At 59.6% G+C, this 21839-nt stretch overlaps 1 protein-coding gene across 1 annotated transcript; it reads left to right on the top strand.

Annotated features, from left to right (window-relative positions):
- Positions 1-3584: 3584 nt before the first annotated feature.
- Positions 3585-21632, top strand: Apc2 (APC regulator of WNT signaling pathway 2). Its single transcript, XM_052166000.1, has 16 exons — positions 3585-3597; positions 4063-4241; positions 6720-6884; positions 6989-7133; positions 7236-7416; positions 9009-9117; positions 9217-9333; positions 9513-9590; positions 9721-9819; positions 10315-10702; positions 11479-11574; positions 11748-11887; positions 12260-12337; positions 12458-12574; positions 13271-13485; positions 14557-21632. Exons 1-16 carry the CDS (start codon positions 3585-3587, stop codon positions 19550-19552), a joined length of 7116 nt encoding a protein of 2371 aa, XP_052021960.1. The 3' UTR covers positions 19553-21632.
- The last annotated feature ends 207 nt before the right edge of the window (positions 21633-21839 follow it).

The raw sequence follows: 21839 nt of genomic DNA, 5'->3' as shown, positions 1-21839 counted from the left end.
CCCTGTTAGCTGCTGAGCCTGCCCTCTGCTGCCACAGTCACCAGTCCCACCCACAGCACCTCTGCCCCACAGAGGGGGCAGTCAGAGCCTGGCTTTTCCTGGCTGGGGGCTAGGTGCCTGGGACCTGCTCATCACCTAATGGGCGGTTCCCTGGCCGCCCACCTACTGTCCCCTGCACAGGACAGACCCTCCCAGTTCAGCTCCTGGTAAAGGCTAGATGTGCACCTCTGTCTATCTGTTCATGCAGTCACTAGGGGTCGGCTACTGTACGATTCTTCTGTGGTACATAGCTCAGTGCTTTTTGCCTTTTGTCGGTGGGGTTTGTTTTCCCTGAGACAGGGTTTCTCTGTGTCGCCCTGGCTGTCCTGGAACTCACTCTGTAGACCAGACTGGCCTCGAGCTCAGAAATCCACCTGCCTCTGCCTCCCAAGTATTGGGACCAGCACTGGCCAGTCTTAGCTCAGTGTTAGCGGATCAGCCTAGATCAGGTCGCTGGCACCCGGAACAAATAGTCCTGCCTCAGTCTCTCAAGTGGACCATGGCACCCGACTTTTTAACCTGCTTTTGTTTTTCAAGACTATGTCATGCTGGCCTCGAACTCAGAGATCCACTTGGGTCGACTTCCAAGTGCCAGGATTAAACCACTGTGGCCACATGGCCGACTTGAACTTTTTGCTTATTGCTGAGTAGCCAGAGATCAGGGTTCTAGACCTGTTTGTCCATTGTACAGGGCTGAGCACAGTCTGACTAATGTTCACACGACAGTCATCATGCCCGTGCCCTCCATGTCTTGTGCCCGGCTCTAAGGCTGCCACCCCGAACATTTTCCTTGAATGACTTGTGAATCTTAGCGGGTACCTGGGCACCAAGCTGACTATCCACAGGCAGACGCATGGTGTCGTAGCCACAGGGTGGCGCTTCTAGCTCCCACAAACCCGGGATCCCCGTGGGTCCCCTTCAATGGACCCTTTCAAACCCTTAGGGTACTCCAGGTCCATTAGAGACACGCTTTGTCGCTCTACCCAAAGGGGCCCTGTCTTACTAATAAATTTCCATCTTCAGAATCTTGGGCCACCCCTCATTAGAGTGACACCCCCTCCCGCCCCTGTGTATGCGCAGGCGCAATACTCCCGCCTCCCTTCCATCCCTGCGGTGGAGGTGGAGGGCGGGGCGCGAGCTGTCCAGGCGGCTGCAGCTTCATGGGGCTCTTGGGACTCCTAAGCCTGCTCCAATCAGCCTTCTTTGGGACCCAGGTAGGATGCAGGGGGTCTTGGTCGGAAATAAGGGTGTGGGGAGAGCCAGGTGAGGTCCTGACTGTAGGAATGGCAGCCCGAGGACAGTAGAAGACACTCAGGCTAGAGCTAGCCAACTTGATGGGTCGGGGGTCTTTCATAGTTGCTCTGGAGACAGTTGCCAAGGAAACCTCCTAAGCATGTGCATGGGGCTGGATTCCCCTCCCTTCTACCTCAGCGACCCCTCCCCCGTCCTGCGCAGGCGCAGGTTTTCCTTGAGGGAGCATCCCTCGGCAGGAGACCCTCTCTCCCTCCTCTCTTCTGCGGAGACCCACAGGTCTCCAAAGAACAGAAGGCTGAAGCCGGTGCACACCGAGCTCCGATTCCAACCAGGACAGGATGCAGGCCTCGGCCACACCCTACACTCCCTAGACCTGTTTCCCTGTGGACACTACTGAGCTAGAGCCATCCCCGCTCACTGACTATGACATTCCAAAGGTTCTGTTCTGAGTCCCGCGGTATTGCAGTTCCGACATGTAAGGGGAAACTGAGGCTGGGGCACAGCTAAGCGGTCAAGGTCACATGACTGAACCAAAGAAAAGCTTGTGTGCTGGAGGTGTCGGGAGGGGCTGGCTGTGCCTTCAGCCCGCTTCCCTCGGGGAGTGGGGGCCATGGCAGGGGGAACTGAGGGCCATTACTCTGGTCCAGCGGCTGCTAACTCCTCATTAGGGCTGTGCCCTGTCACCCAATTCCCAGCCATGCCCAAATGATGCCCAGTATGTGGTCATGCAGCCACCTCTTATGCCCACCCCAACCCCGTGGAGCCCACTTAGGGGAGGGTGGCTGTTGGGACACCAAGAAGACACCTGCAGTCATCAGAGAGACCCAATGACCTGCAGTGTCCTGGACAGAGGTCATGGTGCACGGCCCGTTGGGAAGTCTGGAGCGCCCTGGAGCGGGGTAGGAGGGAGGACATTGGCTCTGGTCAGCAGGTACAGGGTCCCCTGTGTCATTTGAAGGTTAGGCCTCAGGTACTTGCTGACTGGGGTGTTTGTGCTTCGATGGCAAGAAGGGGGACAGGAGTGGGGAGTGTTCTAAAGGTGTGGGGCTGAGGGCATCGTGCCTGTGAGTCCCCATAGCCTTCGGAGGAGAGCAGGAGAAAAGCCTCTTTCCCGGAGGCCCGAATGGAGCCGTGGCCCGAGCTGAAGCTGAGGATTTCCTAGCCCAAGCCTCAGTTTGTCTGTGTGGGAGCGGCCAGTCTTCCCTGAGAGGACCCAGCGAGCTGTGGTTTCTGGGAGGGAACAGGGTAGACTAAGGACTCCCACCCGATCTGGACACTGAGGCCAGAGACAGATATGCTCATGGGAGGAAGAGGCGGAGCCGAATCCAAAAGGCTTTGAGCTCTGTGTCCCCACCACCGCCACGCCCTAGTTCCAGGCCTGCTCCACTCTGCCGTGCTCTGAAGACCTGCCTAGCTTCCCCAGTTTTGAGGGTTTACCCTGCTAAATCTCGTTACCCCCACCCCGTCCAATGCTGTGCAGCTGCTCACCGTGCCCTGGCTACTCCTCCTGCACCAGGAGCCACGCCCTCCCGGTGGGGGCCGACTACTGCTGGGCCACGCCATATCTTGCCCCCCCCCCACTTTTGTTTGACATAGGGTCTGACCCTAGCGCAGGCTGATCCTAAACTCCATGCAATCCAGAGCCTCAGTGTGCATGGAGAACAGCCTTCCCCACCTCCTTCCTGAAGCAGCAGGCGCAGCTCTGTCCAACTTGCGATGCGCCTTTCAGTCAGCTGGACGCTGCTGTTACTGCAGCTGCAGCCAAGCTGTGCCTTGGCTGGAAGCCTTTCAGTGCCCCGCTGCTCTAGGCGGTTACTGCCTGGAGACACTGCGGAGTAAGGAGGTCCCTTGACCAGCCTGTGATGCCTTCACAACCACAGAGGAGCAGGAGCACCATGATTTTTCTGGGTCCCCCAGATGGAAAGATACCACAATAGCCCCCTCTCCCGGCACTGACAACCTTTATGTCCTGTGAGTGGGGCTGGCGGTCATAGGACTGCCTAGAAACTGTAATCCTGGGCCCTCCCCCTTCCCCCCCCCCTGTGTGTGTGTGTGTGTGTGTGTGTGTGTGTGTGCACGCACACAGCTGTGAGCCACTAGGCCTGGCTGTTGGGATCTAAACTTGTGTCCAGGGGAAAGGAATGTGCGCTGCTAACCACTGCGCCATCCCTCCAGCCCCAGGCTCTGCAGGTCTTCGAGGACCCTTTGGGCCTCATGGATCTGAAGCTGGAGAGAAACTGAAGGGGAGATAGAAACAGGGACAGAGAGACAGAGAGGAACTGTTACACGTAATGGCAGGCCCTGGTACTGACACTCTGTCAGAGGGTTGGAAAAAGATGGGGAGGGGTTGCCTGTCTCCTCAGAGTGCCTGCCCATCTCCCAACCTTCCACGTCCCAGGTTACTCGGAACCTCAGGGCACTTTTGGCTTTGCTTGTCCCCGGCCCCTCCTGTCTTGACACTTCCACACCTGGCAGGTGGATTGAGTGGGCCCCTCCCCCAAGACTTTGGTGCAATATTTATCAGTTTGATGTTTTGCTTGGGGTCTTCATTCTCGGGGCGCCCCCTCCCCCATTGGTAAGGGGTTTGCCAGTACCACTGCCCCCCCTTCCCCATCAGCCCCTGAGCCTCAGACAAGGCCCGATGCCTCACGGTCAGCACGGGTTCCTGCCCTGGGTTGCTATTGGCTGTCGCCATAGCACCAGCTCGTCTTCCCGCGCCTCCATTGGCCCAGGCTCCTGCATCCCGCATCCTCCCCTGTTCTCTTGCAGTGGTCTCGCCCAGCGCTGGAGCGGCAGCGCCGCCTGGCCAGGCCGGGATCCGGCTTTGTCCCTCTGGAACACCCCCCTCTGCCTGTGCTGCCGAGACCCCCGGAGACCTAGACACCCAGGTCTGTCTTGTAGGCCTAGCCAAGAGGAAGGAGAAGGCTTTACAGCTACCCCAGACGCAAGTAAGCCATGCGTCTTCCCTCGGGCAGAGGGCAGGAGCGCGCCCTGCCGCGCCCTGTCAGTGCAGATTCAAAGGCAGAATAGGAACTGAGGGGAAACTGAGTCCGGATGAGGCAAGCAGGCAGGCGTCTGAGTCGCTGCTATACACACACACACACACACACACACACACACACACACACACACACACACGGTTCCCGCAGCACCGGATCCTTGGGAGATAATGCATGAGGAGGCTGCGGTGCACCCCCGGGGAATTGCTGCGTGCGTCTTTTCCTCTCTGTAGAGGGAATGAGCTGGCAGGAAGTCAGAGATGAGCCCCTCTGGGTGCTGTGCCTCCCTGCTCTGAATCGCTCAGTAGACCCTCGTCCCTGTTATTGTTTCCCTGTCATCTGCCAAGGTGGCTTCTTGATGGAGGCTTGGGGCTGGAGGCAGGGGTGGCGCTTTCTGTGGGAAGATGTAGGTTGTGGGGCTACGGGAGTCAAAGGAGCCCCGTGAACCTGAGGACAAGTACGTCTCTGTCCCCAGGGAATCCGAGTGTGCCCGTGGGGGGCAGGGCTTACCCCGAGGGCATGGGAGCCAAGGATGGACTCCTCGGGGCTCCCTCTGGAGGGGAGTGTGACTTCAGTACAATGCAGGCAAGAGGCTGGAGGCGTGGCTTGGTGAGAGGGGTGCAGAGGCCTGGGTGTGTGTGTGGAGCAGATTTGAACGCACAGGTAGCCCCGAAGTCCGGACAACAAGCAACATGGAGGAAGGGTATCAAGTGTGGGCTGAGAACTGGTCCGCACAGGTTGGTTGGCGTGTGGGGACGAGTGTCTGTGCCTCAGCTGTCTCTCCTGGCTGGGTGTGGTGTGGGTGACTTCAGCTCCAACCAGGCTAGGTTAGATATGTGCCTCGGTCCTCACTGGACACCCCGAATTTGGTTTGGATAGGATTAGCATCCTGCCCAAAGACTGGCCTGAGCAGGTCTCCCTTGGATTTCCCCCGCCCTCCAGGTAGATACAGACATGTGTGGAGAGAGGACAGGTCTGTCTTGTTTGTTTTAATTTTTGCTCTTTTGAGACAGAGCCATGTGTAGCTCAGGCTAGCCATGAACCCTTGACCCTCCTGCCTCTACCTCCGAAGTGCCGCACTACTGACAGGTGAGCGCCACTGCCCGGCTGACACCTGAGCTGCGTCCAGGGTCTGGGCTCTGATTGTCTTCCTTCCTCCCTCTGCTCTCCCCCCTCAGCCCTGGACCCCAGCTTCTCTTTTTGGGGGGAACAGCTATTGTAGGAAGAGAGCAGAAGGCATAGCTAGGCCCACAGCAGGTCCCCTGGGGGGGGGGATGAGGGGCTGAGGCCCTGGGATTCACTTGTTCCCTCCTCCCATGTCCTGGGTGACATCAGGGTGGGCAGGGGCTTCCCAGAGGAGGAAGAACAAAACAAAAAACAAAACAAAACAACCCCGAGCATTAGATTATGTGTGTGTGGGGGGGGGGAAGGAGCGGGTGTCACCTGAGCAGGGTGGGGGTGTGGTTGGTTTGGGATGAAGCCTCAAGGCTGTGGAGGAGAGGATGCTCCGAGGAGGAGGGAGCAGCTGATAGGGCGAGAGAGACGCTATTGGTGGGCCCCAGACAAAGGCGGAGGGAGGGGGCTCCCATGCTTGGAAGGGAACAAAGACAGAAGGGGGACCGGTTGTGGTCCGAAGGACCGTGGGGTTTCAGGATAGCTGTGGAGGGAGAGCCAATCTGAGGGAAAAGGTTCTGGCCAGCGGGACAGAGGGAGGAGGCTGGACATAAGAGAGAGAAGAGACGGGCGGACGCACAAAGAATGGAACTGTGACGGAGCTGAGGGAGGCATGGTGTCCGGGCAGCAGGCTGCTGAGCCGGGGACACAGCTCCTGGGGATCCTTGCATGAATCAGGGGATGTGGGACCACAGGGGGTCCCTGCCCAGGACACAAACTCCTGGGACGGCTGTGGTGAGTCTGGGTCTTCTCCGCCCTCCCTGCCTCCTGCCTATAGCTCTCGTAACCAGGGCTCCTCGGTCTTGATGGTGTTCTGGGTCAGTCAGTGACCCCTCCTTCCCAGTGTGTCTGCCAGCCTGGGGAATCTGTGCTTAGGCGGGGGTTCAGTCCTGTCTGTCTGTCTGTCTGTCGTCAGCATCTCCTGTGTCAGTCTGTGAGCCTGGTGGCCTCCAGGTGGCCCTGCTGACTTAGACTGCCAGGATGACAGATGTCAGTGTGTCCCTCTGGCTGCCAGCACAGGTGTCTGGGAGTCTTTATGTCTGTCCACCCCTCAGTTAGCCTTGTACACATCGAACAGCCATCGGCGCCCTCCCATCTTCTATGTCTTCCCTCCTGTCTCTATGTCTGTCTCAAATGCTGGCTCCCAGGTAACCGGCTCACACCAGACAGCCATTCCTGCCTGGAGGGCACACACCCAGGACGGGTGGGAGGGCCGGTCGGGTCCCGCACCCACTCTGTGACCCCTTGCCCCAGGCACTGCGGGAGTTGACCATGACCAGCTCCATGGCCTCCGCCTCGTACGAGCAGCTGGTGCGCCAGGTGGAGGCCCTGAAGGCTGAGAACACTCACCTGCGACAGGAGCTGAGGGATAACTCGAGCCATCTCTCCAAGCTGGAGACAGAGACTTCTGGGATGAAGGTGAGCCTGCACGGAGGGCAAAGAACACACCCGAAAGCACCGACGTGTTGGGAGGGGTCCCCAAGGCACGTGGACTGCCGTGTGACAGATGTCTGTGTGTCCAGGCAGCCCTGGCCTGGCGCTCGCTCACAGGTTTTTATTTCCTACCACGCCCGCAGGAGGTCCTGAAACACCTTCAGGGCAAGCTGGAGCAGGAGGCCAGAGTGTTGGTGTCCTCCGGGCAGACTGAGGTGTTAGAGCGACTGAAAGGTGAGTGACTTCCAGATCGCCGCCCCGCCCCCACCCCCGGGGCCAGCAGGGATAGAGCAGGTCGCTGACCCTCGACCCTCACCCGTGCCTCCCGCCCCCCAGCTCTTCAGACTGACATCAGCAGCCTCTACAACCTCAAGTTCCATTCCCCGGCCCTGGGCCCGGAGCCTGCCGCCCGGACTCCGGAAGGAAGCCCAGTGCACGGCTCCGGACCATCCAAAGACAGCTTCGGAGAGCTGAGCCGGGCCACCATCCGCCTGCTGGAAGAACTAGACCAGGAGAGGTGAGAGGGCGTGGGAAAGGACCCGCCCCAGGAACCTCTGCCCTCGGATTGGGTCGCTGTCGGTGGCCCCGCCCCCAGCAGCCACGCCCACCCCCGGCTCTTTCACTCTCATTCTCCCCTCTATCCCTGTCTGGCTGACCCCAACTGGTGGACAGAGAATATGAGTACATTCCTCCCAAGGGGAAAAAGGCTCCTGGGAGAAGAGCCTCCACCCCCACCCCAGGGTCCGAGCGAGACACACAGGCGTCTCTAGGGACAGAGCCGCATCCGAAGTCAGGGCTCAGAAACAGGCCTAATGCCAGAGATCCTCAAGGAGGCCTTTGTTGATGGAAGGACAGAAGCCCAAAATTTCTGGGCCCAGGGCCAGTGGAGGGGACAGCGCCGGAGTGGGCAACCCAGCTCAGCCCCTCTGGGCTGCACGAGGTCACTAGACAAACAGCTGGAGTCTGCTCTGCGGCGCGACTTCTCAGTTTAATGCTCTGTAAAATGGGAATAGAATTTTGTTGGTGGGTATTTTTGTTTTATTTCTGGCTCCCCAACCACATTTATTTCTTTGGAGATACTATAGCAAGCACGTGGAAGTCAGAGAACACCAGGAAATCCCGGGGTCAGACTCAGGGTTCTTAGGTTGCCAACAAGTACCTTCGCCCGCTGGGCGGTGGTGGCGCATGCCTGTAATCCCAGCACTCTGGGAGGCAGAGGCAGGCAGATTTCTGAGTTCGAGGCCAGCCTAGGAAGGTTCTGGGACCTTCCTAGGATGCCCTGTTCTTTCCTTTTTATCTGGTTGTTTATTTTTCGAGATAGGGTTTGCATAGCTCTGGCTGTCCTGTAGACCAAGATGGCCTTGAACTCAGAGATCTGCCTGCCTCAGCCTCAGTCTCCTGAGTGCTGGGACTAAAGGTGTGCGCCCCGCTATTTTATCTTTTTCTTTTCTTTTTAAAGATGTATTTATTTTATGTATATAAGTACATTGCTGACACCAGAAGAGGGCATCAGATCTCATTTTACAGATGGTTGTGAGCCACCATGTGGTTGCTGGGAATTGAACTCAGGACCTCCAGAAGGGTAGTCAGTGCTCTCAACCGCTGAGCCATCTCTCCAGCCCCTCCCCCTCTTTTTTGAGTCAAGGCTTTCAAGTAGCCCTCAACTTTGCCAAGTAGCCAAGGCTGGTCAAGATCTCTGACCTGCTAGGATGTAGTTTGCTGCTTGTAAGTTTTTCCAATTACATTTATTAGCACTTATATTTATTTGTAGGTGGTCCACCGAGCATGTAGGTGACAGGGCGACCAGCACGAGTTCCTTCCTCTCTTCCCACCACGTGGGTGGGTTCTGAAGATGGAGCTTGGGTCGTCACACTTGGCCACGAGTTTCTTTACCTGATAAGCCGTCTCTCTAAAGCCTTGTTTGGGACAGAGTTACACCTTGTGGTCAGCCTCCCAAAGGATTGTGTTTTGTTTGCTTTTTTCTCTTTCTAATCAGCTTTTCTTCACCCACTCAGTTCCTTTCAATGCCCACCTTAGAGCTGGCAGTGCGGGGGGTGGTGTCCCTAAGAATGCCACCCATAAGGAGGCCCCGTGCATCTCCTCCCCCAGATGCTTCCTGCTTAGCGAGATAGAGAAAGAGGAGAAGGAGAAGCTGTGGTACTACTCCCAGCTCCAGGGCCTGTCCAAGCGCTTGGATGAGCTGCCGCACGTGGACACGGTGAGTTCCCGGGATGCAGCGAAGGAGGGTGCAGGGGTTTGGCGGTGGTAAGGGGTCCCGGTCAGAACGCACCTCACCGCAGCTCGTGCCCCTTCCCAGCAGTTTTCGATGCAGATGGATCTGATTCGGCAGCAGCTGGAGTTCGAGGCCCAGCACATCCGCTCGCTGATGGAGGAGCGCTTCGGTACCTCGGACGAGATGGTGCAGCGTGCGCAGGTGCAGGGCTTGCACACCGAGCTTCGGGGAGTGGGGGGCGTGCTAAGTGGGAGGAGTCCGCGGCAGGGCGGAGAATTAAGAGGCGGAGTCAGATATGGGCGGAGTCACAGTTGGAAGGAGGCGGGGTCAGTCAGGCGCGGTCCGCCTAATGAGTTTACTTTGGGTTCTCTGTTCTCTAGATCCGGGCTTCGCGCCTGGAGCAGATTGACAAGGAGCTGTTGGAAGCCCAGGACCGGGTGCAGCAGACGGAGCCCCAGGTACCAAGACAAGCAGAGCGAGGCCCGAAGGGGATGATGGCAGATGCCTGTCAACTCAACGGTATTCCCCGATTCTGGGCCGCAGCCTGTGTGTGGCGCAGCCTGAACCAGGCTTATGCTCTTCCTGCAGGCTCTGCTGGCGGTGAAGCCTGTGGCAGTGGAGGAGGAGCAGGAGGGAGAGGTCCCCACGCAACCTGAGGATGGCACCCCTCAGCCTGGCAACAGCAAGGTAAGAAGGGAAGATCTGACGACGGACAGCCGCCAGTGGCGTGGGCTGGGGGTCCCCATTGCTAGAAAGCCGCTCTGGACTGAGGCTCCTTGTGAAGTGAGAGGTCTTTGTTTTTCTGAGACAAAGTTCCACTGTGTAGCCCTGTAACTTGCCCTGTATGCCAGGCTGGTATCAAACTCAAGAGATCTACCTGCCTCTGCCTCCTGAGTGCTGGGATTAAAGTGGCCCACTTAGTGCGGGTGCCCAGCGGGGCTGGGTCATGCTTTGGTGTAGGTGTGGCGGTCAGAGGGCAACTTGCAAGCCTTTTCTCTCCTTCCATTATTCGGGCCCTGGGAATACAACTCAGGTGGTCAGATTCGGTAGCAAGAGCCTTTCATTGCCTACTGAGCCATCTTACCGGTCCACAAGCCACCTTCTGAAGGAGAATTCCCCACTACAGGTGGTGGAGCACAGTTCCCATTGCGAGCCTGCAGTCATCCCCGTGTTCCCCTGCAGGTGGAGGTGGTGTTCTGGCTTCTATCTATGCTGGCAACGCGCGACCAGGAAGATACTGCGCGCACACTGCTGGCCATGTCCAGCTCGCCAGAGAGCTGCGTAGCCATGCGCCGCTCGGGCTGTCTGCCACTGCTGCTCCAGATCCTTCATGGCACTGAAGCTGGGTCTGTGGGGCGCGCAGGAACTCCCGGAGCGCCTGGTGCCAAAGATGCACGCATGCGCGCCAATGCAGCCCTGCACAACATCGTTTTCTCCCAGCCGGATCAGGGCCTGGCACGCAAGGAGATGCGTGTGCTACACGTGCTGGAGCAGATCCGAGCCTACTGCGAGACCTGCTGGGACTGGCTTCAGGCGCGGGACAGCGGGACAGAAAGTGGTACAGGAGACAGTGAGTATGCCGCATCCACAGGGTCTGTTAGGCTTGGGACAGGGAACCAACAAAGCCTTGCACCTTCTTAGTGTTTCTGGCTGAAGCCAAGGGACTTTTTTTTTTTTTTTTTTTTTTTTGATTTGGGTTTTCACCTGCCTCTGCCTCCCAGAGTGCTGGGATTCAGGCTTGCGCCACCACTGCCTGGCGAAGCCAAGGGACCTTAAGACAGTGTGGCAAAGGAATGAACGAGAATCACTTTACTTCTGACCACACCCTCAAAACCTTGCTTGCAGATCCTATGAGTGACCCCCACCTCTGACCACGCCCCTAGCCTCTCACCGTGTTGTTCTAGGGAGGGGCTCCATCCTGACCACGCCTCCAGCTCTTCACTGGGGAATTCAAGGCAGGGGCTCCACCCCGACCACACCCCCAGCCTCTCACTGGGGGATTCTAGATAGAGGCTGTATTGTTGATGCAGGCCATCAGTTCTCCTTTTCTTCTTTTGGTCTCACTAATTTATCCAGGCTGGCCTTGAACCTGCCTTGTAACCTAGGCCCTGTGAGGTCCCAGGCCTGTGCCGCCAGAACAGCAGTGGGTTTCTTTGACCTGTCCCTCCTATGGAGGCAGGCCAGCAGCCACAGCTCGCTCCGCTGCCGTGAGGCGTTTGTGTAGGAGGCCTCTAGTGAGGGAGTGTCGTGACATACCACAGATTCTGAAGCAGTACAGCGTGGGGAGAGGCAAGGGAGCGTGGGTGTCACTCCTGGAGTGGGCTCTGACCTCACGCCTGCCCACAGCCCCTGTCCCCATTGAGCCGCAGATCTGCCAGGCTACCTGTGCGGTGATGAAGCTGTCGTTTGATGAGGAATACCGCCGGGCTATGAATGAGCTAGGTGAGTGTCGCCTCCAGGGTCCTCTCCTGAGCCGTAGCCAGAGAATGGGCGGGGCCGTGGTATGGGGGCCATGAAAGAACTGGGGAGGTAGGTGTGTACAGGATGGGGGGACCCGCCCATCTGGCTGGCCTCAGTCCTTCCATGACACCCAGCTTCCCTCCCCACACCTACAGGGGGGCTGCAGGCTGTGGCAGAGCTACTGCAGGTGGATTATGAGATGCACAAGATGACCCGGGACCCACTCAACCTTGCCCTGCGCCGCTACGCCGGCATGACCCTCACCAACCTCACCTTTGGAGACGTTGCCAACAAGGTTCCTGGGGTGGGAGGAGGATGGGCAACGGTCAGGTACCATCTTGAGGCGTTCCCCACCTAACCCCAGACTGGATAGGTCCCGAGAGGTGGGGACAGTCATTCCCAGTATGCAGCTGGGGAGAGCAGGCAGACGGTGTGGTCCAAGGAGGGCAGGAGCTGGGAAGGGTTTCTGCTGGGATCACATTCACAACGGCCCTCTGACCCCCAAGGTCTGAAGATTTGTGACCTCTGCGCTGGCAGAGTCCAGATGTGTCCATATGTCTGAGGCTCACTTTCCTTAGCTGGCCAGTCGGGTGAAGGGAGAGGAAGGGTTGGAGAGTTTCCTGTTCTTACCGCTGTGACCTCAGCTGTGCAATGTCAATCCCAACAGGCCACACTCTGTGCGCGCCGAGGCTGCATGGAAGCCATCGTGGCCCAGCTTGCGTCTGAGAGTGAAGAGCTGCACCAGGTGCGTGGGGCGGGGCGGGGCGGGGTGGGGCGGGGCAGAGGCAGGCTCCAGTGGGAGGAGATGCCGCCTTTGGAACCTGGGCTCTGGGTCCACTGATGCTGCCCCTCCCGCCCTGGCCAGGTTGTTTCCAGTATTCTGCGTAACCTGTCGTGGAGGGCAGACATCAACAGCAAGAAGGTGCTGAGGGAGGTTGGCAGCATGACCGCCTTGATGGAGTGTGTGCTGCGGGCCTCCAAGGTGAGCGTGGGCAACCTGGGGCTGGGGAGGTCAGAGGGCGCCGCCAGAGGTTCAGAGTGCGAAGAGACACGGGGGCAGGCAATGGCACCGTCTCTGAGGAAACCAAGGTAAACTGGATGAATGAGCCTGGGGCTCCGAGCCTACAGCTCTGAAACCTTCAACCCTCCATACCACTCTGCGCAGAGGAAAAATGTACTGAAGTCCGCAGAATCCTCACTGCTGAGCCACACGCACCCAGCCCCTCACTGGGTGATTCTAAGCAGGACTCCACCCCTGACCACGCCCCAGCCCCTCCACTGGATGATTCTAGGCAGAGGCCCCACCCCCACGTTCCCAGCCACTCACTGGACGATTCTAGCCCCACCTCTAACCACGCCCCCATCCCTCACTGGGTGATTCTAAGCAGGGCTCCACCCCTGACCATGCCCCCGACCTCCCTGGACGATTCTAAGCAGGGACTCTAATCTAGAGCTACCTTACCAGCATTTTTTTTTGCATATTATTCATATTGCAGATATTCCAGGCTGGCCTAGAATTTGTAATCCTCCTGCCTCGGGCTACTGAGTTCACAGTGACAGGACTTCACCACTAGGCTGGGCTGTTAATTCTGTGGAAAACCTTTTGGCTGTAGTGTGTAGTGGCGGGCCCATGAGTGGCTACACCCCTCATGCTGACCACCCTTCCCTCCCACCCCAGGAGTCCACCCTAAAGAGTGTGCTCAGTGCTCTGTGGAACCTGTCAGCACACAGCACAGAGAACAAGGCGGCCATCTGCCAGGTGGATGGCGCACTGGGTTTCCTGGTGAGCACCCTCACATACCGTTGCCAGGGGAACTCCCTGGCGGTCATCGAGAGCGGCGGTGGGATCCTGAGAAATGTGTCAAGCCTCATTGCCACCCGAGAGGACTACAGGTCAGCTCCCGTCACGATCAGTCCAAGTCACAGAGGCGGGGACTGGGAGATGGTGGGGCAGCGGCGGCTGCGCTTGCAGAGTACTGGGTTTGGTTGCCGGCACTACATGGTGACACACAATGACCCTTAACTCCAGTTTCAACTCGCAGGAGTTGAGCCGGGCGGTGGTGGCACACGCCTTTAATCCCAGTTGGGGAAAAAAAAAAACAAAAAACAAAATCCCAGCAGCTACATGGTGGCTCACAAGCATCTGTAATGGGATCTGATGCCCTCTTCTGGGGTGTCTGAAGACAGGGTACTTGTATACATAAAATAAATAAACAAATCTTTTTAAAAGAATTTTAAAATTAAGTCTTAAAACCAAATGAACAAGCCGGGTGGTGGTGGTGCACACCTGTAATCCCAGCACTTGGGAGGCAGAGGCAGGCAGATTTCTGAGTTTGAGGCCAGCCTGGTCTACAGAGTGAGTTCCAGGACAGCCAAGGCTACACAGAGAAACCCTGTCTTGAAAAACAAAAATCAAAAAGTCTTAAAAACAAACTACATGCATAACCCAGATATCTAGGTACAGGACACACACATAAGCCTTTCATAGGAAAGCCACCTTCAACTACTTACAGAGTTTAAAGTTAGCCTCTGCTTTCTCAGAACAACCCAAAAACCAAACAACCGCGGCAGTCATGCAGTGCGGGCGGGGAAAGCTCATGGTAGAGCTATTTCATTTTTTTCTCAAAGTCAAACCTAAAGGATGGACATGTTTATCTGCCTGGTCTAGTGGTTCTGGTGTGGTGGGCGGAGCAAGCAGGGGCGTGGCTAAGCCTTGCTAGCAAGCTGGGGTAGCTCAGCCAGTGGGGGACAAAGAGGAGGTGGGCGTGGCTGAGCACAGGACTGACAGGTGGGTATGGGCGGGGTGGGGCGGGGCAAGCCAAGGAGGTGGACCTGATTTATGTGGCTAAGAGCTCAGCAAGTTATAGGTGGGTGTAGCAGAGTTGCGGGTATGGGTGGCCGGCCAGGGGTGGGCACCGCAGGGCTGGGGTAAAGCCCTCCTTCCTTTACTCTGGGTTCCCCCAGGCAGGTGCTCCGTGACCACAACTGCCTACAGACGCTGCTGCAGCACCTCACGTCCCACAGCTTGACCATCGTGAGCAACGCCTGCGGCACCCTCTGGAACCTGTCTGCCCGCAGCCCCCGCGACCAGGAACTGTTGTGGGACCTGGGGGCAGTGGGCATGCTACGCAACCTCGTCCACTCCAAACACAAGATGATCGCCATGGGTAGCGCTGCCGCTCTGCGGAACCTGCTGGCCCACCGACCTGCCAAGTATCAGGCCTCAGCCATGGCTGTCTCCCCGGGCACCTGCGTGCCCAGTCTGTACGTCCGCAAGCAGAGGGCCCTGGAAGCCGAGTTGGACACTCGGCACCTGGTGCATGCGCTCGGTCACTTAGAGAAGCAGGGTCTGCCTGAGGCAGAGACCACTTCGAAGAAGCCCCTGCCATCCCTCCGCCACCTGGACGGGCTGGTGCAGGATTATGCCTCTGATTCTGGCTGCTTTGACGATGATGACGCCCCGTCCCTGGCTGCTGCGGCCACCACAGCTGAGCCCGCCAGCCCGGCAGTGATGTCTATGTTCCTCGGCGGTCCCTTCCTTCAGGGCCAGGCACTGGCCCGCACCCCACCTGCCCGCCAGGGTGGCCTAGAACCTGAGAAGGAGTCTGGTGGGGAGGCAGCTGTGGCCGCCAAGGCCAAGGCCAAGCTGGCACTGGCCGTGGCTCGGATCGACAGATTAGTGGAGGACATCTCTGCCCTGCACACCTCATCAGAGGACAGCTTCAGTCTCAGCTCAGGGGACCCTGGGCAGGAGGCGCCAAGGGAGGGCCGTGCGCAGTCCTGCTCTCCGTGCCGGGGCACCGAGGGTGGGCGGCGTGAGGCTGGCAGCCGGGCGCACCCTCTGCTGAGGCTCAAGGCGGCCCACACCAGCCTTTCTAATGACAGTCTCAACAGTGGTAGCACTAGCGACGGCTACTGTACCCGGGAACACATGACGCCTTGCCCATTGGCTGCGCTGGCCGAGCGCCGTGATGACCCTGTGCGTGGACAGACTCGGCCCAGCCGACTGGACCTGGACCTTCCCAGCCGGGCTGAGCTTCCTGCCCGGGACACAGCAGCCACCGATGCCCGAGTGCGCACAATCAAGTTATCCCCGACCTATCGGCACGTTCCACTGCTCGATGGGGCCGCCTCTGGGGCCTGTGTCAGACCCCTTGCTGGGCCGGGAACCTCCCCCGGGACTCGGAAACAGGCATGGGTACCTGCAGATAGCCTGAACAAAGTCCCTGAGAAACTGGTGGCCTCTCCACTGCCCGTGGCTAGCAAGGTGCTGCAGAAGCTGGTGGCGCAGGATGGGCCGATGTCCCTCTCCAGGTGCAGTTCTCTGTCCTCTCTGTCTTCCACGGGCCATGCTGCCCCCAGCCAGGTGGAGAACCTTGACGACAGCGATTCCTCCCTGGAGGGGCTTGAGGAGGCTGGTCCTGCTGAGGCTGAACTGGGCAGGGCGTGGCGAGCATCCGGGTCCACCTCTCTTCCCGTGTCCATCCCAGCTCCGCAGCGGGGGCGCAGTCGAGGTCTCGGGGTGGAGGATGCAACACCATCCAGCTCATCTGAGAACTGCGTCCAGGAGACGCCCTTAGTCCTGAGCCGCTGTAGTTCTGTGAGCTCCCTGGGCAGCTTCGAGAGCCGCTCCATTGCCAGCTCCATCCCCAGTGACCCGTGCAGTGGGCTGGGCAGTGGCACAGTGAGTCCCAGCGAGCTGCCAGACAGCCCTGGGCAGACAATGCCGCCAAGCCGAAGCAAGACGCCACCAGCACCTCCCGGACAGCCTGAGACCAGCCAGTTCAGCCTGCAGTGGGAAAGCTACGTGAAGCGCTTCCTGGACATTGCAGACTGCAGGGAAAGATGCCAGCCGCCCTCGGAGCTGGATGCAGGCAGCGTGCGCTTCACAGTGGAGAAGCCAGACGAGAATTTCTCTTGCGCCTCCAGCCTCAGTGCGCTGGCCCTGCATGAGCTGTACGTTCAGCAGGATGTGGAGCTGCGTCTGAGGCCGCCAGCCTGTCCGGAACGGGCGGTGGGTGGTGGTGGGCACCGTCGGAGGGACGAGGCTGCCAGCCGCCCGGATGGTCCAGCACCAGCTGGTTCTAGGGCTCGGTCAGCGGCTGATAAAGAACTGGAGGCATTGCGTGAATGTCTGGGGGCGGCCATGCCCGCCCGGCTCCGCAAGGTGGCCTCGGCCTTGGTGCCTGGCCGCCGCGCCATGCCGGTCCCCGTGTACATGTTGGTGCCCGCCCCGGCTCAGGGAGATGACTCGGGCACAGACTCTGCAGAAGGCACACCCGTCAACTTTTCCAGTGCAGCCTCACTCAGTGATGAGACCTTACAAGGACCCTCCAGGGACAAACCGGCCGGACCTGGGGCCAGGCAGAAACCTACAGGCCGAGCTGCCCCTGCCAGGCAGACCCGTGGGCACCGGCCCAAGGCAGCAGGCACTGGCAAGAACACGGAGCACACCCGGGGGCCCAGTAGGAACCGGGCAGGATTGGAACTACCCCTTAGCCGGCCCCAGAGTGCTCGGTCCAACAGGGATGGCTCGTGCCAGACCCGGAGCCGTGGAGACGGTGCCCTGCAGTCGCTGTGCCTCACCACACCCACAGAGGAAGCTGTGTACTGCTTCTATGACTCTGACGAGGAGCCGCCAGCCACAGCACCACTGCCTCGGCGGGCATCTGCCATCCCGCGGGCTCTTAAGCGCGAGAAACCCGCAGGCAGGAAGGAGACCCCATCCAGGGCGTCGCAGCCTGCCGCACTCCCTGTGAGGGCCCAGCCTAGACTGATTGTGGATGAGACCCCGCCCTGCTACTCCCTGACTTCCTCGGCCAGTTCCCTCAGTGAGCCTGAGGCCTCTGAACAGCCGGCCATCCATCCTCGAGGCCAGGAACAGGGCAGTAAACAGGACAGCTCCCCTAGCCCGAGGGCAGAAGAGGAACTTCTGCAGAAGTGTATCAGCTTAGCCATGCCCAGGCGCCGCCCACAGGTACCTGGCTCGCGGCGTCGCAAGCCCAGAGCTGTGAGGTCAGACGTAAGGCCCGCTGAGATGCCACAGAAATGCCAGGAGGAGGTGCCTGGCTGCGATCCAGCCTCTGACCTAGACAGCGTGGAGTGGCAGGCTATCCAAGAGGGCGCGAACTCCATTGTCACGTGGCTGCATCAAGCTGCGGCCAAAGCCAGCCTGGAAGCTTCTTCTGAGTCGGACTCCCTCCTGTCCTTGGTGTCCGGGCTGTCAGCAAGCTCCACTCGCCAGCCCGCCAAGCTCAGGAAAGGGCCAAAGCCTGCGGCGTTGGAGGCTGGGGGTACCTGGCGTCCTGAGAAACGGGGCACAACTTCCACTAAGATTAGTGGGAGTCCCCGGTCTCCTAATGGCCCTGAGAAGGCAAAGGGTACCCAGAAAATGAGGGCAGGGGAGTCGGCCATGCTCCGGGGACGGACAGTGATCTATTCGGCCAGCCCAGCCTCCCGGGCTCAGTCCAAAGGTGTTTCTGGACCTTGTACCACACCTAAGAAGACTGGGAGATCTGGCACCACTCAGCCAGAAAGTGCCACCAAAGCCCCCAGCCCTGAGCAACAACGCTCCCGGAGCCTCCACCGACCGGGCAAGATCTCTGAGCTGGCAGCCTTGAGCCGCCCGCCCAGGAGCGCTACTCCTCCTGCCCGCTTCGCCAAGACCCCATCCTCAAGCTCTTCACAGACCTCCCCAGCATCCCAGCCCCAGCCCAGGCGGTCCCCTCTGGCCACGCCAACAGGAGGGCCTCTGCCTGGCCCTGGGGGGTCCCCGGTGCCCAAGTCACCAGCCCGGGCCCTTCTGGCTAAGCAGCACAAGACCCAGAAGTCACCTGTGCGGATCCCATTCATGCAAAGGCCAGCCAGGCGAGTGCCACCTCCACTGGCCAGGCCATCCCCAGAGCCTGGCTCCAGGGGCCGAGCTGGGGCTGAGGGGGCTCCTGGGGCACGGGGCAGCCGCCTGGGCCTGGTGCGTGTGGCCTCAGCCCGCTCCAGTGGCAGTGAGTCCTCAGACCGCTCAGGTTTCAGAAGGCAGCTGACTTTCATCAAGGAATCCCCAGGCCTGCGTCGCCGCAGATCAGAGCTGTCCTCTGCGGACTCCACGGCCTCCACCTCCCAGGCCGCTTCGCCCCGAGGACGGCCTGCACTCCCTGCTGTTTTTCTCTGTTCCTCTCGTTGTGATGAGCTACGGGTGTCCCCACAGCAGCCCCTGGCAGCACAGAGGTCCCCACAGGCCAAGCCAGGTCTTACCCCACGTGCGCCCAGACGCACCAGCTCAGAGAGCCCCTCGCGCCTGCCGGTTCGGTCGACACCCGGGCAGCCCGAGACAGTCAAGCGGTATGCATCCCTGCCACATATCAGCGTGTCCCGCAGGCCCGACAGTGCTGCCTCTGTGCCCACCGCCCAGGCCAATGCTACTCGCCGCGGAAGCGAGGGCGAGGCCAGGCCACTACCCAGGGTCGCTGCGCCGGGCACCACCTGGCGTCGAATCAGAGATGAAGACGTCCCTCACATCCTGCGCAGCACGCTGCCTGCCACCGCCCTGCCTCTCAGGGGCCCATCACCCGAAGACAGCCCTGCTGAAACTCCACAACGCAAGACCAGCGACGCGGTGGTCCAGACAGAGGAAGTGGCCACCTCTAAGACCAACTCCAGTACATCACCCAGCCTGGAGAGCAGGGATCCCCCACAGGCCCCGGCCGGCGGCCCTGTGGCTCCACTAGGCAGCGATGTGGATGGACCAGTACTCACCAAGCTTCCTGCCTCGGCGCCCTTCACCCATGAGGGTCTGAGTGCTGTCATGGGGGGGTTTCCCACCAGCAGGCACGGCTCCCCCAGCAGGGCTGCACGGGTTCCCCCCTTCAACTATGTGCCCAGCCCTATGGCAGTGACCACCATGGCCAGGGACTCGGCGGTGGAGAAAGCCCCTGTCTCCTCTGCAGCCAGCCTCCTGGAGTAGTGGGCCTAGGCCTGAATCTGGAACTTCTTCTCCTCACCCTGAGGCCCAGGCTGGCTGCACTATGGGCCTGCTCTCCTAGGCACATCTATGCCCTCAGAGCCGCTGTCCAGCTTGCGTCTCTGCACCTTAGGGCCGGCCTTTGCTTCTACGCCAGGGGCTCCATGGAATCAGCTATAGACTGGCCGCAGGGCACACACAGACCCATTTTCTGAGGTCGGCCTGGGAAGGGGTGGACAGCCAACCTCTGAGGGACACTAGCTGTGGGCCCATGCAGGACACAGGGCCTGCCCTGAGCTGCACCCAGCGGGAGGGTGGACATGGCTTCTAGGGAGAGGCTGAGCTCGCCTGTCCGGGGGCGACGGGCTGGGAGGTGGGGCAGTGAGCCTCTGCTTGGCAGCTGGGGCTGCCGCAGCCGTGCACTGTGGAAGCCTGTAATTAGTGCCGAGGTAATTGGTTAATGAGGACTCTGACACAGCCAGGGAGTGCGGGGTGAGGACTGTAGACAAGCTACTCATCCGGCAGCCAGGGGCGAGCAAAGCTGTGGATCAGCTCACACCATGTCCCTTTACTGACAGGAGGGACTCTAATTCCAAGGACAAGCTGGTTAGGCTCTGGGGGGCCCAAGGAGTCAGCCAGCATCCCTGAAGGGAGCCTGGCCCTTCCAGGTCCTGCCTGTCCTACGATGCAGGTGTCAAAACCAGATCGGATCCTCAGGCCTCAGCCACAGCCTGGAAACAAAAAGGGGACTTGGTGACAGTGCGGGGGAAACTGGAGCCACTAGGGGGCAGGGATCCAGGTGGAGAGTGGAATCCAGATGTAAGGAAGCCAAGCCTTCAGGGTCGTGGCTCTGTGTGTCCATCACAGGGACCCTGCAGAGTGAGGGCTCAGCTCAGTCTTTCCAGAGAGCCAACCACCTCTCTATCGTGGGACCCCGGGCTGCTCTTTGTCAGGGGCCCTATAGCCATGGCCACAAGCTGTTCCCAGAGAAGGGATTTGTCCCTTGAGCTGGACTCAAGTTCCTCTTCTGAGATGAGGGAAGTGGCTTTGAAGACAGAGGCGGGCGGGCGGGCGGCCCTGGGAGGAACTTTGTTACCCCTCTCCATGGGTCCGGATAGACACAATCCTTCTGCCTCACAGGGGCAGGCTGATGCCTGGGGGACACAGTGTGCGGGCTGCACCTGTCTCGACACCCATCCAGCGCTTTGAAAGCCCACAGTCCAAGCAATGCCTAATGCTTCCTTGTCTGGGGCTCTGGCCCTAACTGTTGGGCCACAGTGTCACAGCAGAAACGCCACACACCGATTGCTCAATGCCAGGACCTTGCCTGCCAGCCAGGGCTACTGGCCTGCGGGTGACTGGTAGGGAGGGGACCTTTACAGAACAGAGCAAGGTGGCTCTGGAGGCCCTCTCACACCTAAGACGCATCCTGGGAGGACCCCGAGCTGGGGACAGGTGACAGACAGATTTGCAGCTGGGGTTGTAGACCAAGCCTGTGCACCGTGCACTGTGGAGGCTCAGGTGGTACACATGCTGCGCCGTGCCTTGGTTTCTCCATGTGGGCCATGGGTGGGACTCAGAGTGGAGCAGCAGAGACGTCTGGGCTGTGGCACCGGCATGCAAGGGCCGTCTTTCCCCCGGGCCACCACCTCCCGTCCTGTCAGCCTTGGGCACAGCAGCGGTGTTTGCCCTTCTCACACAGTAGGGGCACATGAGGCGCCGTGTGACATCCAGTCCAGGGTAGGTAAGAGCTGGTGTGTCCTTAGAGACAGAATGGGGGGGGGGGTCCTGCTATCCGCCAGGCTGCTAGCGCCCTGAGTGGTCTACCGGAGACTAACCACTGGGTGCTTGACCAGGGCGTCATGCCCACCAGTTACCTCACTGTGTGTGTCTGTCTGTCGCACTACCCCTGGCCAATGTCATCCCCTTGTTCACACCTGGTCAGTGTGTCCTCTGCTGCCGTGCTGTACCGTCTCCGCCCAGTTCTACAGTGTTACACTTCTGTACATGCAGACCCTGGAGGGGAGACACACCCAGCCTGGCTTCTGATCCCTGTTCATATCTTTAATAAAGCGAGCTACTCTGTCCCTCTGGAGTCTCGTCTTCTAACATGGGCTCTAGCGGGAGGTCTTTCCAGGACCTTCTTCTGCAACTGCTGTCCAACCCCAGAAGGTGTTTCTCAGTTCCCCACTGACTGGACAGTGTGCCAGGTCCCCACACGCTGGAGCCAAGGATTGAGGGTCAGCCGAGTTGTACCCCGCCATCAGCCACTGGTCATTTGTGGAGGTGG

This window comes from Apodemus sylvaticus, chromosome 20, assembly GCF_947179515.1.
Source record: "Apodemus sylvaticus chromosome 20, mApoSyl1.1, whole genome shotgun sequence".
NCBI lineage: Eukaryota > Metazoa > Chordata > Mammalia > Rodentia > Muridae > Apodemus > Apodemus sylvaticus.
Note: the sequence above shows the minus strand (reverse complement) of the source record. Positions and strands in the feature narration are given on the sequence as shown.

Excerpts from the sequence above, each read along its gene's own strand:
- Apc2 (XM_052166000.1), top strand. Across the intron at positions 6,885-6,988 it reads CAGAGACTTCTGGGATGAAG|GCAGCCCTGGCCTGGCGCTC; the intron begins GTGAGCCTGCAC and ends CTGTGTGTCCAG. Across the intron at positions 12,575-13,270 it reads GTGTGCTGCGGGCCTCCAAG|GAGTCCACCCTAAAGAGTGT; the intron begins GTGAGCGTGGGC and ends CTCCCACCCCAG.